This window comes from Perissodus microlepis, chromosome 13 (genome assembly GCF_051167445.1).
Source record: "Perissodus microlepis isolate ML-2025 ecotype Zambia chromosome 13, ASM5116744v1, whole genome shotgun sequence".
Classification (NCBI taxonomy): Eukaryota; Metazoa; Chordata; class Actinopteri; order Cichliformes; family Cichlidae; genus Perissodus; species Perissodus microlepis.
In genome coordinates this window covers 8,729,325-8,745,202 of record NC_140473.1, presented here as the reverse complement: position 1 = coordinate 8,745,202, position 15,878 = coordinate 8,729,325, and the positions used below count along the sequence as shown (strand labels likewise).

General features: G+C 42.1%; 1 protein-coding gene across 14 annotated transcripts in view; it reads left to right on the top strand.

Moving 5' to 3' along the window:
• The window catches only part of ablim1a (actin binding LIM protein 1a), a 41,863-nt gene that overhangs the window by 1,020 nt on the left and 24,965 nt on the right, over positions 1-15,878 (top strand). For 3 of the 14 annotated variants that reach the window (XR_014801993.1, XR_014801995.1, XR_014801994.1), the window contains exon 1: positions 6,660-7,180. The exons of 1 other annotated variant lie outside the window; for it this stretch is intronic. Coding sequence is in view for 3 of the 13 variants with exons in the window: in XM_084948891.1 (XP_084805017.1) it covers positions 6,946-7,180 (235 nt within the window). In the remaining 10 variants the exon portion in view is untranslated. Of the gene's footprint in view, positions 1-4,835; positions 5,222-6,656; positions 7,181-10,933; positions 11,190-15,878 lie in introns of those variants that run through there. 10 more of the 14 variants (XR_014801992.1, XM_084948892.1, XR_014801990.1 and 7 more) reach the window with 10 other exon arrangements.

Here is a 15,878-nt window from a genome sequence, read left to right as displayed (position 1 = left end):
TTTGGTTCATTATGATCAGTCTGATCCATTTAGTGGGTAAAACAGCATCGTTTTTTTTTTCTAAAGAAGCTGACTATTCAGCAGATATCTCCCCTCCAGACTCTATATGACAGAGCCTCATATAGCAAGAAGGCTTTGAACTCCCTCCCATTACTGATGTGGGCTACTGTATCTGCTGGTGGAGATCGATGAAGCTAAGAGCCCACTGCTTGAAAAGTGCCCCTGTGGTACATAGATGTGATTAGCACACTTAAGCTCCTGCAAACAGCCAATCACCATTCCTGGGAATTAATTACATCCTACATCCTATGGTTGTATATGCCAGTCATCTCTGTGCTGTTTAGACAAACATGAGGTTACTAATATGTGGATAAATCAGGCACAAACAAGAGCTTTTTCATCAATATGTCACATCAAGTCATCTGACATTACATGTTTGATAGTATAAAACAATACACACGATTATTCTTTTGTTGTAACAATCTTTCTTGGCAAAAAATCCTGATACCCCTGGAAAGCCTGTTTATTTCTCCTTAAATGCTTCCAATTTATAAGGAAAATGCATTTGTGGGTTGAACAGCAGAGTTGATGTAAAATTTGCCAAATCTTTTGTCAGTGCCAAACAGCTTATTCTCCTTTTGACTCTTGCACATGCGAGCTTGGACCCTGGTAGAGCGGTCAGTTGTTGTCTGCTCCAAACAGGCCATGTTTGACAGATCTGGTTAGGGCTTGCGTCATAGGGTGACTTCAAGCTGGTGTTCTGCAAAGCTAAGTTGCAGCAGGTGAGCCCTGGTACCATTTCCAAATGGAAGGCCAAGTACTGTATGATGGTGATGACGAGATTCTGCAACCAGTGGACAATACCATATTTCTAGAGAACTCTATCCTCCAAGATTATAATGCACATCACACAACGCGGGGTTTATAAGAGACCACGACCAGAATTTGGGAGTGGAGAAGATGAAGTGGCCACTGAACACTTGTTTGATCAGCATAGGCGTGCTGTTCGTGTCAGAGTGACCAACACAACCACACTGGCTGACTTGTGACAAAAGACGGTTGAAAAATAAGACACCGTCCCACAGGACTGTGTGACCAGCATGAGGAGGTGGTTGTATCAAGGCTGTTGTGGCTCTGCATGGTTCCTCAACATGCTGCAGAGGGCTCTGTTTGTTAGATGAATAAATTGTTAAATGGTGGGTTTGTCTTGTTTCTTCAGACATGAGGAGGTGGTTGTATCAAGGCTGTTGTGGCTCTGCATGGTTCCTCAACATGCTGCAGAGGGCTCTGTTTGTTAGATGAATAAATTGTTAAATGGTGGGTTTGTCTTGTTTCTTCAGACTTCAATCATCCAATCCAATAAACGATACCAAACAAGAGTCAATGGCAGACATCTGTTTGGCAAATTTTTAATGGGTGCTGCCCAAATGCATTTTTCTTACAAATGTGGCAACATTTAAGGAAAACTAAATAGAATTATTGCCAAGAAGTATTATCACAACAAAGAAATGATCAACAAACCACAAATTTCTTTACTTTGTAACAAGTTTGTATCAAATCACGTGACATGCCATTATTGGTATGGTTAGTTATCATATTATGATTGCGTTCTTTTTCTTTACTTTGTAGAGAATCTGCACGTATGTTTCAATATCTTGAGGCCTATCAGAATATATTTCCACAGATTTTTTTGCCATATTTTAAGTGTTATCTAATTTTTCAGAAAACTATTTGCAACTATTTTGCTAAACGCTTTCAGCAAAGTCACTTTTCAAGCAAAAAGCTAAAAATTTCCAGTTTCTCAGTTGTGAGAATTTGTTACTTTTCACGTCTTATGACACAAAATATATAGAGTAATTTTAACAGTATTTTTAAAAATCGAATCTGCAATACTGTAACAGCTTCTTGCAGTTCCCTATTGAGTGTAATTTAAACTATTGACCACTCTCCTTCGAGATTTATTTATGAGATGTCAATACGAAGTGTCTAATGGTCTGCCCGGTTCATGTTTTGGACCTCTAGTGGTATCATTATCAATATTTCACTGTATACAGGAAAGAACTAAAGCACGTTTGGTGATTGATTTTCATCCAAGAGCAAAAAGGAAGTTTAAAATCATCACAAATTACTACACTTTCTGCTGCCAGTGTCCCTTTATGATCACGGGCCTCTCCTTCAGTGGTCCAGAGAGTATAAGCTATTATTGTGCTCTCAGCCTTGAAGTCGCCCACCCCTGTTATCAGCACAAGGCCATCGGCTTTTACCTCAGTAGTAGCGATGCCCTTCCATTAGTCACCCCACCTTAACCCTCGCGGGCGTGCTGCTCTCTCTGGGCTTTTGAGTCTCATCGTATTTCCTGTCCTTTTTTTTGCTTTTGTCTAGAATCTCTTAACTCAATTTTTATTTATTTTTCATAAAACCATTATCCTGGTCAGTCGTACCTATGAGCTGCTCTGTGTGCGTCTGCTATTAATGGCCATTGAGCAGTTCAGCCAGAGCAAATGGGGCTTAAGTGCATTGTTCAAGGTCACATTGTGGTGGTATTTGAGAGATGAGCATATCAAATTTCTCCACAGACAGTACATTATTGGAAAAATCAAGTAAAAAAAGAAACGAACTAGCAGCTATGCTACTTAGCATAATCACTTTTTTGTGCTGGGTATTTGCTGTCAGTTCTTTGCTACTTTACAAATGTTGGACTATTGAGCTTTAATATGTGGGGCTATGATGTTTTCAGCTACACCCAGGGTGTCGTATAGGCTGGCATGTTGGATTTTATATGTGGTTTCCTGCTTTGTAGAGCTTTAAATTGTGTTGAAAATATCCTTCATATGTGTTTTTTTCCTAAAGAATTTTTCAGTTGGGTGTAATTAAATGTCTAATTACACCCACCAAGCAGATTAAATGATCGTTTTAGTTAGTATGTTAGCGGGATTTGTGAAAAAGTTATGGATGTATTTAACTGTGGAAACGTTTTTGGCCACCCCTCATTTCTTCATATTTTGCTTCTAAGGAGCCAGACTGTCCTGTCACTTTTTCAAAGTGGTCTTGAGTTATAGTTCTCCAGACTTTCTCAGGAAACCAATGTCCAAAGAAAGTTTTTCTTTAGACACTGAGTGTGTTTTCACTCAGTCCTTGTACCCGAACCTTTTCAGACAAATGTGGTTTTTTTTGTTTTTTTATTAAACCTCTTAAAACTTTAATTCAATTCAATTCATTTCAGTTCAGTTTTATTTATATAGCGCCAAATCACAGCAACAGTCACCTCAAGACGCTTTGTATTGACCCTAGAATATAAAGCAGTTATTAACACTGACCTGTGAATCATCCAGGCATAAAAGATGCACTTAACTTATGGCAACGATTCAATGTTGTTTCTACGCATAACAGAAAACTTGCTGAATCTATGAAAAATGCTACAGCGAATGATATTAGCTGAAAAAAAAGTATTGTTTCCGTAAAAAAATTTGAGGAATCTGGACAAATGGAGCATAAAAGAAGAAATGGTAGGCCTACGAAGCTATCTACGACCGATGAAGAGTGTCTGGAAGTATCAGAAAAAAATCCAGCAATGAGCTGACACAGGACCAGAGACATACATCTGGCCCTTCAGCTGATTAATCTGCTGCCTCAACAGAAATGATCTCAGTTGAATTGTCACTGCCAAAAAGCCATTTTAAAGAAAGGGAAACAGGGAGAAAAGCCTGAGGTGTGCCAAATATGCAAAAGCTGCACTGGAAATTAGTGGCAACGGGTCAAATTTGAACATTTTTGGTTCAAATCATTGTTACATCATATGTACAGATGTTGGGAGTGAGGTACAGCAACGAGTCTCTAAAACACAGGGGAGGTTATATCATGTTTGGGGCTACATTCCAGCCAGTGGTGTTGGGGATTTTGTCAAAATTTGATGGAATTATGAAAGCAGAAAAATAACATTTTGATTTTGATCCACCATACCATCTGGAAACTGTCTGATTGACCATAAACAAAGTGCCAGTGCAGTAAAAGCGTACCTGGATAGAAACACAGTGGAACACTATCAGTCATGGACTGGCCTCCAGTCAAGTAATCCTGAAGATTACTTAAATAAATTAGAAGAATGCTTTCCTAAAAAAAGTATTCTTTGCCTTCAGTAAACATGTAGCAATAATTTTGAGTAAAATGCAACTGAAATCAAAATCAAAGCTTTTTTATTTAAATCAATCAATCAAATAAAATTAATTTGACCAGATTCCATTAAATATAACATTTTACAGTCTACTTATGTAACAAAAGTATTTTTTGTAGTGTAAGTGAGTTCAGGCTGTGTTGGAGAACAAAGGAGATCATATTTCAAGCTCTTTAAAATTGTACCAATTCTTTGTTTTTCTCATTTACTTTATTTCCATATATGCGTACACACGTTTCAATAAATCACCGCACTTTTCCCCCATTTTCCTAGCAAAGGCATGGTGTTAAGGGAAGTTTCGCCCATGCCTGAGGTAATGTTTTTGTTCTTTCATCACTATCACTGTGAAGAAATGCCGTCCTGTTTTCCAAAGTATTTTTGTAACTTGCAAACTCAGTTGTACGTTTTATTACATGCTGTTTATGTGCATGTGCACTAATGAAAGTCACAAGAATTTTGTGGGCCTGAAAAATTATAGGTAACTTAATTTGTCCTGAAAGTAATTTCATTATGCAGGACTTCAAGTTACTATGAACAAAGAAAGTGTGCCTCATAAACCTTAGTACATCTGTGATTTTCCTCCACTTCCTGCTTTGCCCCGCCCTTTCCTTGACCAGTTTGCACATCCTGCACAGCGTACCTGTCTCGGTGCAGTGTTATCTTGATGATCAGTGGTGGATGAAAAAGGAGGCACGGCTCCGTTCTGCAGTAACCCAATCTGATGTCTCCTTCTCATCCGACCATCGGAGAGGGCTGCTCACGCTGCAACGGCACGACCCTCTGCCTCAGCACTTTTCTCTCTCCCAGTGTGTTTGTGTGTTTATGTATTGTACGTGCGAATTCCGAGGGTCGGCGTGCGCGCGCATGCATGTGTCCTGGCAAAAGCCTGAATAATTGATGAGCAGTGGAAGGAGTGAAAGCACTGCCGGACGGGACGGTGTGTGTGGGAGTGTGTAGAGATGGGGGAGAGGAATACAGTGAGGCAGCAGCCTGGCTACGATGGGCTCTGCAACTACGCCCAAAAAATCACCTCCTGTTTCGGACTAGATGGTAAGAGAGGGGGGGTGTTTGTTATGCGTTGATAAGGATGGAGAAACAGCAGAAGCTGTGCGAATGTGTGTGATGCATTTTATGTGCTCTACTGATTTTCAGCTGCGCAGGGACAGCAGTCTTGTTTTTCTAAGCGTGTTGAGTTGCGAGTGTGTGGGTAGTTGTGGCAAAGATACCACAGACTGGATGACGATTGGAGGGCAGTGCCACATTGCAGCAGAGTACTATGTCTTCAGCTACTCTCAGGTACATGTGTCCTCGTGTGTGGGTGTAAGACTGTACATGTTCTTTCACTGTCACACTTTTTATTTTGCCTGTAATGAAAGTCTGACTGCCTGAATGAAGGTGTGGTTGCAAGAAGACTTCAGGGGAAGTAAAATTAGATAAGTACCTGATGGTAATAGCACTATACGCAGCCAGTCTACCTCCAGATATCCTGTCTGTGCACCCTCTCAGACAAAGAGGAAATTCATTAAATTTAAAGTGCAGGCCAAGCCGGGCATCTCCAGACTAAAAGGAAATTTTGTGCTTTGTCACTGTCTGCTATGCTTTTCATCAAGTGTGCGCTACTCTGGTTTAATTCTTTCGTGACATGTTTCATTTACTCTTATCTGCTTGATGGAATTAAGATGTCAGGAGGGAGTTTTCTGTTTTATTGCACTTAGTTGATATTATGTTGAAATATGTTTGGTGACTACGTAGCAATTTCCTAGCAACTCTGTGTCAACAAAACTATCATATTTTCAGTTGGTTTAAAGCATTAGTGGGTTATTGTCAGTGGATTTTACCTCATGAAAAACTTAGATTTCCAAGGAATGTGAATGGATTCTTGGCTGGAGGAAATGAGCCAAGAATGAATGACATTGTAAAAGTCTTTGCAGAAGCAAATTTAACTCAAACCCAGAACATGTGTTCTTACTGCGTTGCAACTTAGCAAAATCCTATTGATGTAGCCGTCAATTTCAATGCTAATGGAGGGATAACTTGTCTGCATTTCAAGTTTAACACTAATGTATTCACAGGATCTTTAGATGTTATTGATCCTGCTGATGAGGAATAGTGAATTTGTGCATTCTTGCCCGCTGGAATGACCTTGCTGGTTGTTGACCTTGTAAGGGACTGGCAGACTCCCAAGGCAATCCAACCTTGAAAGAATGCTGTGGGTCAGTGTAATGCTCTACAATGATCCATTTGTTCTTTCTGTGTGTGAACCTAACTTAATGTAAGATTAAAAAAAGGATCTTGTTATTTAGCAGCGTAATTGAACTTAAAACGTAAAGACAAATCAAACCCCACCCAGAAGATAATCGTGGCTCGACGTCAGCCTTAAGCAGCTTAAGGCACCAAGCTGGTTGGGCTGAAGACACTCATACTGTAAGCTTGTCTCCTTACGTTTTACTCTACGCTACCTAAAGCACAGTGTTGGTCTTACCTGCTGCCTGCGTGCCCGCTTCAAGATGGGCACCTGAAAAGTGATGGATGGAGGGACCCTAACCAAAGGCGGTTCATCGGCTCTTGAAACCGGGCCAAGATTTAACGATGCGTTCTTTTGAATTTACCCTTCAAGCTTCCTTTGTTTCGCTTCTGTGCCTCTGTGAACACCCCTCACCCCCGATGTCCAAGGCTGAAAGTATTTCAGAGCGAGTCTGAGTCCAACACTGGCTGACGTCTACCTGCAGTGCTTCGCCCTTCTCTGTGGGACGGTCGAAGGAGAGCAGGGCACCATGCCTACTGTGCCCAACCTCAACAGCCTGAGCAAACTGTGCAGCTCCAGCCGCAGCCAAAGTGTCAACCGCGTCCGAGTAAAACGCAAGAGCTCGGTAAAACGTATGTCCATCATCGAGGATGGACATGTGGCGGAAGTCCTGTACCTGATTCCTAAACAGTACATGGAGCAGCTCCCGTACCTCAACCCTAATGACTATTATCTAAGCGAGAGGCTGAACGATGTCGCTACAGGTAGGACAGGTTAAAACATATGGATCAGCGTTTATTAACTCAGCTTCTGTTATAGGCTTTTTATTGTCCAAATAATAAAAACTGTAGTGATATTACCTTACCTCAGTGCGAGCAATAAAACATTCACAATAACATGCAAAAAATAGACTGTGCATCTAGTCTAAGACACTTTTAACCGAAGTTACATTAGAGTTTATAATTTTTCTTCCTGCTAGCGGCCCTTTTTTTAGCAGTCGTTTTATACAACAAAAGACTCTTATTTTAGCCCTCTATTGCAGTCTGGCTGCGCTGTTTGTGAGTAGGTGTCTCGAAGTGAATTGATTAGTTGTTGCTCAGAGATCACTTTGTTCTAATTGGATGACAGCGTGTGACTACACCTCTTGTGGATTTCCACATCTGACCTGTGTTTCTGTGTGCACGAGTTATGCAATGATTACACTGAAAAAGTCTCACAGAAAACATAAAAAAAACGTTAGAAAATTCATCACCCTCCTCTTTATACTTATATAATTCAAAGCCATATGCGAGGGCAATTTTGCTGAATTTTGCCAAGCCAACGGTACAACAGTACATGAGGAAGTGACATGGTGGCTTACATCAGGATTAGAACATGGGCATTAATACAGATTGAGATTTCCAGACCTTATGCATTCTCTGACTGCATGCCAGGCAAAGTAGTAAAAAACATCATTGCTTGGCACTGAGTTGTCCTTAAAATAAATACTTGCAAACCACATGGCAGCAAGTTCCTTCTAATGTTGGTGTCTAAAAGTGATTTTGAGCTTCCAGCTTTAAGGAAGGTGGTTTCAGATAAAAGTTCACAGAGGTTAGCTGTCAGCTAAGATCAATCAGAGACAGTGACATTCAATAAGTGCTTATATGCAGTAATATATATGCATTTTTTTTGGGAGACTGGATAAATTCTATGAGTTTCATAAGACTAGATGTTTGTAAAAAGCACTCAGAAATGAACAAATAGTCATCTTCTTATTCAGCCATAACCACTCCCGAAGCCTATTGTTGCCTATGATTGCTGAACCCAACACAAGCTCTGTGTTCCCACACCATAAACCCTCCTGCATTATTCCACTTGATGATTGTTTGTTTGAATGTGAGTGGCACTAAGCCTGCTCTCCAAGTGCTGTTATCCAGGGGTCAACAAATATTTCATCGATTCCTCAAAGAAACATGAAAACAAGTTAAGCCCCGTGTGGGTTGTGGGTAAAAAACAAAAAAGGGGGAAAGAAAAGTGGTTTTTATGTTTTGGTAAATTGTTAAAACATTTCTCAAAAAATGCCAATGAAGTTGTTTGTTGGAAAAATATAGTTCTGTGTGTTCAGGGTGGCTACATAACAGTAATGTTAATCTGGAATGGGTGAAATACGCTTTAAAGAAGTGCGCCAGGTTGCACAGGGTTAGTGTTCAAAAAGGTTCTCACTGTTTTGTAACCTGTTTTAAAATAGAAGCAAGCTGGTGAAGTGCCTGTCATTATCCAGCGAGAAAGTTAATTAAGTCTGTCTGTGCTCCAAAAGAGTTTAAGAGTGCATCCTAGTTATTTGTTTTCTCTGTCAAGTTTATAAAAATCTAGAAATCATCATCCAGTCCACAGAGTGTCTCAAAATGCATATTTAAAAAAAATTTTTTTCGTGCATTTATGTGTATATGCATTGTGTGTCTCTGGTGTCTTGCAACCATAATTATAAAGCCGGAGATAACTGTGCAGCCTGTCCTCACTTTTTTTTACTCCACGTGTGACGTTTTTTTTTTGCAACATAATCATTTTTGCCAGTTTGGCTGTGGTCTGAACCCATAAGACAAATTACTATGAAATGCTCGTGTGAGATGATAACAGTACTTAACCTGCTAATTTACAGGCTATGTTATTAATTGACAGTCAGACATGGATCATCCATAGGTGCGCCAAATACAGCAGAAACCTTTCATCCATGGATAATAGGCTTTGCTCCTCAGGAATTGCTCCTGGCAAGCCTATTGTACCATGATTGTCCTGCAGCTCCTACCGAGATTATTAAAAGAGTCAAGATGATAATAGGTCCACTACAGCAGGAGCAGTAACAGGATGTCTTTGTGCTGCATTTAGCAGTTAGAAGCAGTTAGAAGGTGGACTGCAAACCTTGTAGTGTTCTTTTAGTTTTTACTGGATTTTATTTTTGTTTTAATTATCATACACTTATGACATATTTCCCTTTCTTTACAATAAAAAAGGGTGGAGTGCTCGGAGTAACGTCCGGCAACTATTTATACCATTTGCCTCCCTGGCATGTCGCCCGTTTGTTTGATGAGGAGAAAACGCCCCGTGGAAACTGTGGTGCGATGATTGGTTTCCAGAAGGTGGCACAGTTTACACTGCAGTGGGCGAATGTATTCTGCATGCATAATAAGCTGCCTGCATTAGGAATTACAGTGGCAGTGCTGATGAAAAGCTATTCCTCGCACATAGCCATAGGGATACGGATCGATCAGTAACCAAATTTGGTCCCTAATTTCTGCTGAGTTACTTTTGAAGTCATAATCTTTCCACGCTGTTGTTTCTAGAAACACTGGACTGGCACCTTGGGCATCAGTAGAACTTTTTAAATTCTCCGTAGAGCAAATAAGAAACTTTATTAATGCATTATATCCTAGTTTGTCAGCTCTGAGTGAAATAGTATTCCAAAATAATTCCATACATTTGATGCGGTTTCTTTTTTGTATACTAAAACACTGCCATATTCCAAGCAGCAAAATAAAACAGGCAACAAAACGTGTCACTTCAGTTACATAACACACGTGCATACATTTTTTTCTTGTTTTTGCATGTTGTCGCATCTCTAGCAGATGGGAGTCTTGTTTATTTTGCACGTTTTTTTTTATTTTTTTATCACAGAGGTGCCACTTCATTCATAGAGTCATTTTTTTCATATGGTTACTTAAGCGACAGATGATATAAGAGCCAGTATGTTCATCTAGCTAGAACATGCTCTCCTGTGCTCTGTGTAATTGGATTCCAGGGGACTGGAGCACCGAAGATATTAATACAGCGCTCGTGTTCGCGATCACAGGAAGTTTAACCTTCAACCTTAGATGGCCCGTTTTGGTCTTTGCATTGCTGCCCTCATGATCACTGAGATTTTTAGCAGTTAAGGCTCTCACTCTAATTAAGGTTGGCTTTACTGGTCCAAAAACATACTTCAAAGAAGTCAGCCTTTTACTTAGTTGCTTTTAAAGCTGTTGTGGTCTGCTTTTTTTTTTTTAATACATCTGTCAAATACTGAAAGTTTTCAGTGAGCCACTCTTTTAGCACAGCAGGCTAATTGCCTTACTGTAAAAAGTCATTGATCACCACCTGCTGCCCTGTTGTGCTGAAACACAGTCTTTGCTGAAGTGTCTGTTGTACAGCACAGTGATAAGGGGGTGCTTTTTCAGAATACTTCAATGTTGAACTTCTTACGTGTGGAATAGATTTATTTGCATTTCAGGGTATTGATAAATCGCAGTACACCACCCACTTTGGAATGGAGGACAGTTAGAAATAAGGTTTTGCAACTGGAAAAAAGAAGAAAAAATCTGTGTCATTACATGTGAGCAGGTGTGGGGATTTTTTTTTTTTGGGGGAGGGTTACTGTTTTGGTCACACAGAGGCATCAGCAGCCACCTGGTTGCTGCAATGAGGAGGCGGCTGACACAACAGAGAGGCTGAGAGAGGGAGCAATAGGGGAAGAGGAGGGAGGAGGACGTGTGGAGGGGGGGAAAGGAGGAGGAGAGGGATGGGAGGAAAACAGGCAGTCGGGAGGCAAACCCCACGCTGTAGCTGTTTTTGAGAGGAGCGCTAAGCAGCGCCCACACCTCTCTCTCTCTCCCTCTCTCTGGTGCTTTGGCTTTCTTTTTTGTGCTCCAGTCTTGACTAAAAAAAGGGATCTAGCAGCTCGGGTGTTTCTGGTGATTGATCTTCAGAGCCTTTTCTGGTGCGGATATACCTGGATTCCAATGGTCATGGTCAAAGAAAAAGGTATTCCAGCGGTCATGACTGTGTGTGTGTGCATGTGTGTGTGAGGTTGTCATGAGTGTGTTATTACAGGATTTGTTTTGCCTGTCGTGCTGTTGACTGTCTGCAGACCGTATAGACGTGCAGTATGTCCATTTGGCTTTAAACTCCTGTGTCTGGCTGAATTCGATTTGACTGGACTAAATTTCTGATTTCCGATTTGATTATTTTTAGAGATTTAGACATATGATGTGGTAATATGGGGGTGGTTTTCTCTATGTGGGTGTGTGTTGCTTGGAAGAAGTATGACTAACAGCTCAGTCTAAATGTGCATCTCTAGCACATCAACATGTTCCCTCAGAGAAGCAGACTTGAACATGCTACGCCCTTGTCGATATTCTCTAGCTGCTGCTGCTGCTGCCTGGGTTGGAGTCTGCTTAATTTGGCTGCATCAGGCTTTATGTAAATGTACAGCATCTGGCTTGTCATATAGGAGCTTGTCAACTAAAACCTTCAGGGTCGTAGTTCTGGGATTAAACAGTTCATCTTTATAAAGAGGCTAAATAGCGAGGTAACGTAGAGACGAAAAGTGGAGCACTAGTGTAGGGAGGCACACTGCGCAGAGCTGTGGACCTGCACTCTGTCTCTCCCTCCCTCTCTCTCTCTCTCTCTTTCTCTCTTTCTCTCTCTCTCTCTCTCTGTCTGCAGCCGTTGCCATGGTGACCATCTAAAAGGTACACTCCATTGTTGTCAGCTGTGGCCCCATTCATAGTGTCCTGTTGAAAGAAAAAGATGATTGTTTCCACCTATAACCGAGGTCGCCCGGCTGTGTGGGTAGAACGAAGCGAAGTCAGGGGTTGTCGTTTAGAGATATTAACATTCCCTGCAATTTGCCAGGGCATGCGCTCGTGAGGTTGACCGTTGTCAGCATGACTCAAGGCGAGCAGCAGCGAAGACAGCTTTCTAGAGTAAAGAAAATCTCCTGTTTAAAAATATTTAGAGGAGCGGTGAAAGCTCTGCCAAGGAGCAGATGACTAACTGAACTCAAACTGGAGTAGCTTTCGTACCGGGAACGAGTCTGTAACTTTCAAACGCAGTGGATATCCATCACACTTCATCACTATACTATACAAAACAAGGTGTTACACTTTAAACCTAATGGACTGGATGTTAAGCTCATAGTAATAAGTCACTGAGGCATGTCTCCAGTTGTGCAGTGCATGCTTGTGTAGCCAAACATAGTTCATCATAATTCTGTCTTTTTCCTGAAAATATTTCTACCACCAAAAAAAAAACTTGTGCAAAGACTTTTTCTTTTTTTTGGTCAGATGTGAGTATGCATCTGACAGCACATTCGTGGCTGGAGGCGGTGTCCAGCTCTGGAGCTGTTTCCCTTCATGTGGATTTGACTGGGCCACGAGTAAAACGGCTCTCACCACCAAGTCCCCGTGCTGGCAGAACATCCGTAACCTCTGGCTGCCACGTTTTCATCTCCCTTCTGAAAGTTTTTCCATAGACTTAACTCACTACCTTCCTGTTCCATTGTGGGCTTTGTCGGTGACAGAAAGCTTGTCCAGGGTCCTCTAGTTTTTCATTCCTCTTAAGAGGAAGCTATCGGAATGTTTTTGCAACCCAAGCTTTCATCGTGTATTCTCCCGGGATCTCATAAGACAACCTGTCTGAGGCCAGGTGGGCTCGGTACCATCAGGACGCACAGCTGAGCACTACATTACACTGTATGCTCAGAAAGATGAATCACAATCAAGGGATTGCAGTGTTAGCGTTTTGTCTGCTTGCAGGCGGCTGCCCTATTTTCAAAGCCAAAAATACCCTTGAAATAGTTTGTAATTTATTGGGTCCATGTGTACCTTAGTCTGAGCTTGAGTTACACGTGCCTGAGATTTGTGTACATTTATAGGCCGAGCTGATTCTTTTACCCTCATCCTCATGCTTCCTGTGCCAAATTGCGTCGGAAGCCCGGCTGACCGTAGCCATCATCACATGTATGTCACCTGGCTCATGAGACGCCAACTCCCACCACTCTTTCTTACACAGTGTGAAGATTTCCTCTTGACATGAAAGTCTAATGTCATGTGCCTTTGTGGCTGCCTCTAGTGATTTTGCAGAGTGCTGCTTCTGCTGCAGACAACTGCAGTGGTGCCTCATCTTTGAAGCTTGCCAGTGTCTAGCCCCTGAAAGAGGAGCTAAACCCTTTCGCAGACATGAGTGCAGCACAGGCTCTCACAGACACTCGCTGTTTGTACAGCTGGCACACAAGACTAGAATACACAGATGAGATAAGTGGTCAGCCAGGAAGAGATGGCCACTGACCCAAAATATACACGCTGAAACAACACGAGTGACGTGGGTGAGAGTCACATGAAAGAATGCAGAGTGTAGTCATATATTCTGCCAGTCAACAAACATCCTCCCTGCCAGGCATCAATCAGTGTGATTATCCCAGGAAACACGACAGGAGTGCGGGGCCTTCGTGGGCTGTCATTGAGAGGCAAAGACCCAAAGTCATCATCAGATTCACAATCACGAGGGGCTTTGAAGTTTATAAAGCCTCCATTGTCTCCTTCTTGATAAGCAACTGTGCTCCGAGTCTCTCTCTATTATAATTGTGTACCTGCTCAACAACAAATGATCTGCAATGAACTGCACTGTGGCGTTCAACCACAGAGTGCAGATCATTATTTCAAGCTCAGGTCCCTGAGGATTAGTTATTAAAGGTTTAAAGAGGGGGTCTGGTGGAGGCCGATAGGACTCCCCCCTCTGCAATTTGTGCCCTGCGTTTGAAGTGCTTTGTCTGGGGTGCTGATGGCGGGGCAGAGGGGTGTGGAGGTGCTGGATACCACCATACATATTCATGGAGGGGAGGGTTAAGAGCTCCTTGTTATGTCTGAGTGATAAAGAGCCCCACATGCCCTTCCCCCAAACAGGCACACGTCCCACCGCACATTGGCATATTTTGTGCCTTTGATGTTAATGTTGGGTCAGACCCCCCTCCCAGAATATTCCATCCAAAACGGGTTGTACCCGGGGGCACTATGTGTGTGTTTTTGTTGCCTATGAAGATCTGGGGACTCAAGTACTGGCATGGGCACAAGGAGTGGAGATGACTGCCTTTGCCCCCCCCCCCCCCCCCCTTGGTGTGTCCCTCTGTCTAGTGTATGATACTCTACAAACGCACACACTTTCCCTTATGGCTGCTGTTTGTCTCTACTGGAAACTCTTGTGTCTGTGAGTCTTACAGTAACAAAGGGAGAGGGAGCGACTGAATATTCTATTAGATCTTTTCATCTCGCTCTCTCATCTATTGTTTAATTCAATTCCCCCTCTCCCAGCGCATTTCCAAAGTTCTACTATGGTTTTGCATACCTCGGGGTCTATGAAGGCAGGAAATGAAAGCAACAAAGCTTCTTCAGCAAATCCTACGCTCTCTGTCAACAGCTCCGCTCCATTATTATTAGCCAGTGAGGCCGAGGCACGTGTTACAGAAAAACATCTGTCCTCGGGGGATTCATGAGGACCTTTCTCACTTCCCTCCTGAGTATAATCTTCAGGCTTTATTATTGCCAACACAGCTAGACTTAGCTTAAATGGGCTGGGGTGGGGGTTGAATATGGAGAGAGCAGCCCCCTTTTCTCTGGGCCTGGCTTTGGGATGCTCTGCTGGTTATTGTTCCCTCACTATTGTGTGTGTGTGTGTGTGTGTGTGTGTGTGTGTGTGTGTGTGTGTGTGTGTGTGTGTGTGTGTGTGTGTGTGTGTGCATGCGTTCATTGTGTGCTTAGGCTAATATCAGTCACTTCATCCTCTGGTGATGAGGCAGGACAGCTCACCCTGTCAGCATAGCCAACACATCCAGCCCAGAATGAGGAATGCGATCAGCAGTTGGAAAAATTGTACTACTATATATTTTACAGTAAGTTGCTCTGTGCTGAGGTTGCTTCATGTACTGCATACTTACTTATTTATAGCATTATATGATATATATTCTGGCAAACCGAGCAGCATCTTGCTGCTGTCCCATGAACCTCTAAAGACTCAATAATGGATCTGTTAAAATGCCAAGATGCTGAAGTAAAAGTGCTTGAACTCATGCTTTTATAGACTTGGAGTTATGAATATATACAGGACTGCTAAATGTTTGAAAGAAGCCCTTCAGAAAGGCGCTTTATGTCCGGACAAATCCTGTAAATGAGCCAATCTGTAGCATTTCATATAATTTAGCAGCCTTTTTTGTGCAGGGTTCTTAAGTTTTAATGAAATGCCATGTAGAGTACCCGTCTCGGCTTCATTTTTTCCTAACCCCCTCTGTGCAGCCACTACTCAGGCAAAGGCAGTACTTTACAGAGCGGGGCAGAGGCGGGGCAAAGTTGGAAAAACACAGCGCTTATGGATTCCCATCCAAACCTCAGCGTTTAGATCCTCTGTGCATGGGATTCAAACATCTGTCTTGGATTTCTGTCAACCTGTTATGACGTTAGCAGTGTTGACTTTTCCGTGCCGGGCTGTCTCCCACTGACAACGCAACACTATGAAGCGTTAAAAATAGAAACTGGCATCAAATCAAAATATCTACTTTAAAGCTGCTCTGTTGAATATTTTTATCACCATGCTGGTTCAATGCCTGTGTAATGCGAAAGGTCTAACTTGTATTAACATATTCAAAGAATTATCACCATCCGTAATTGTTTTAGGCAATAA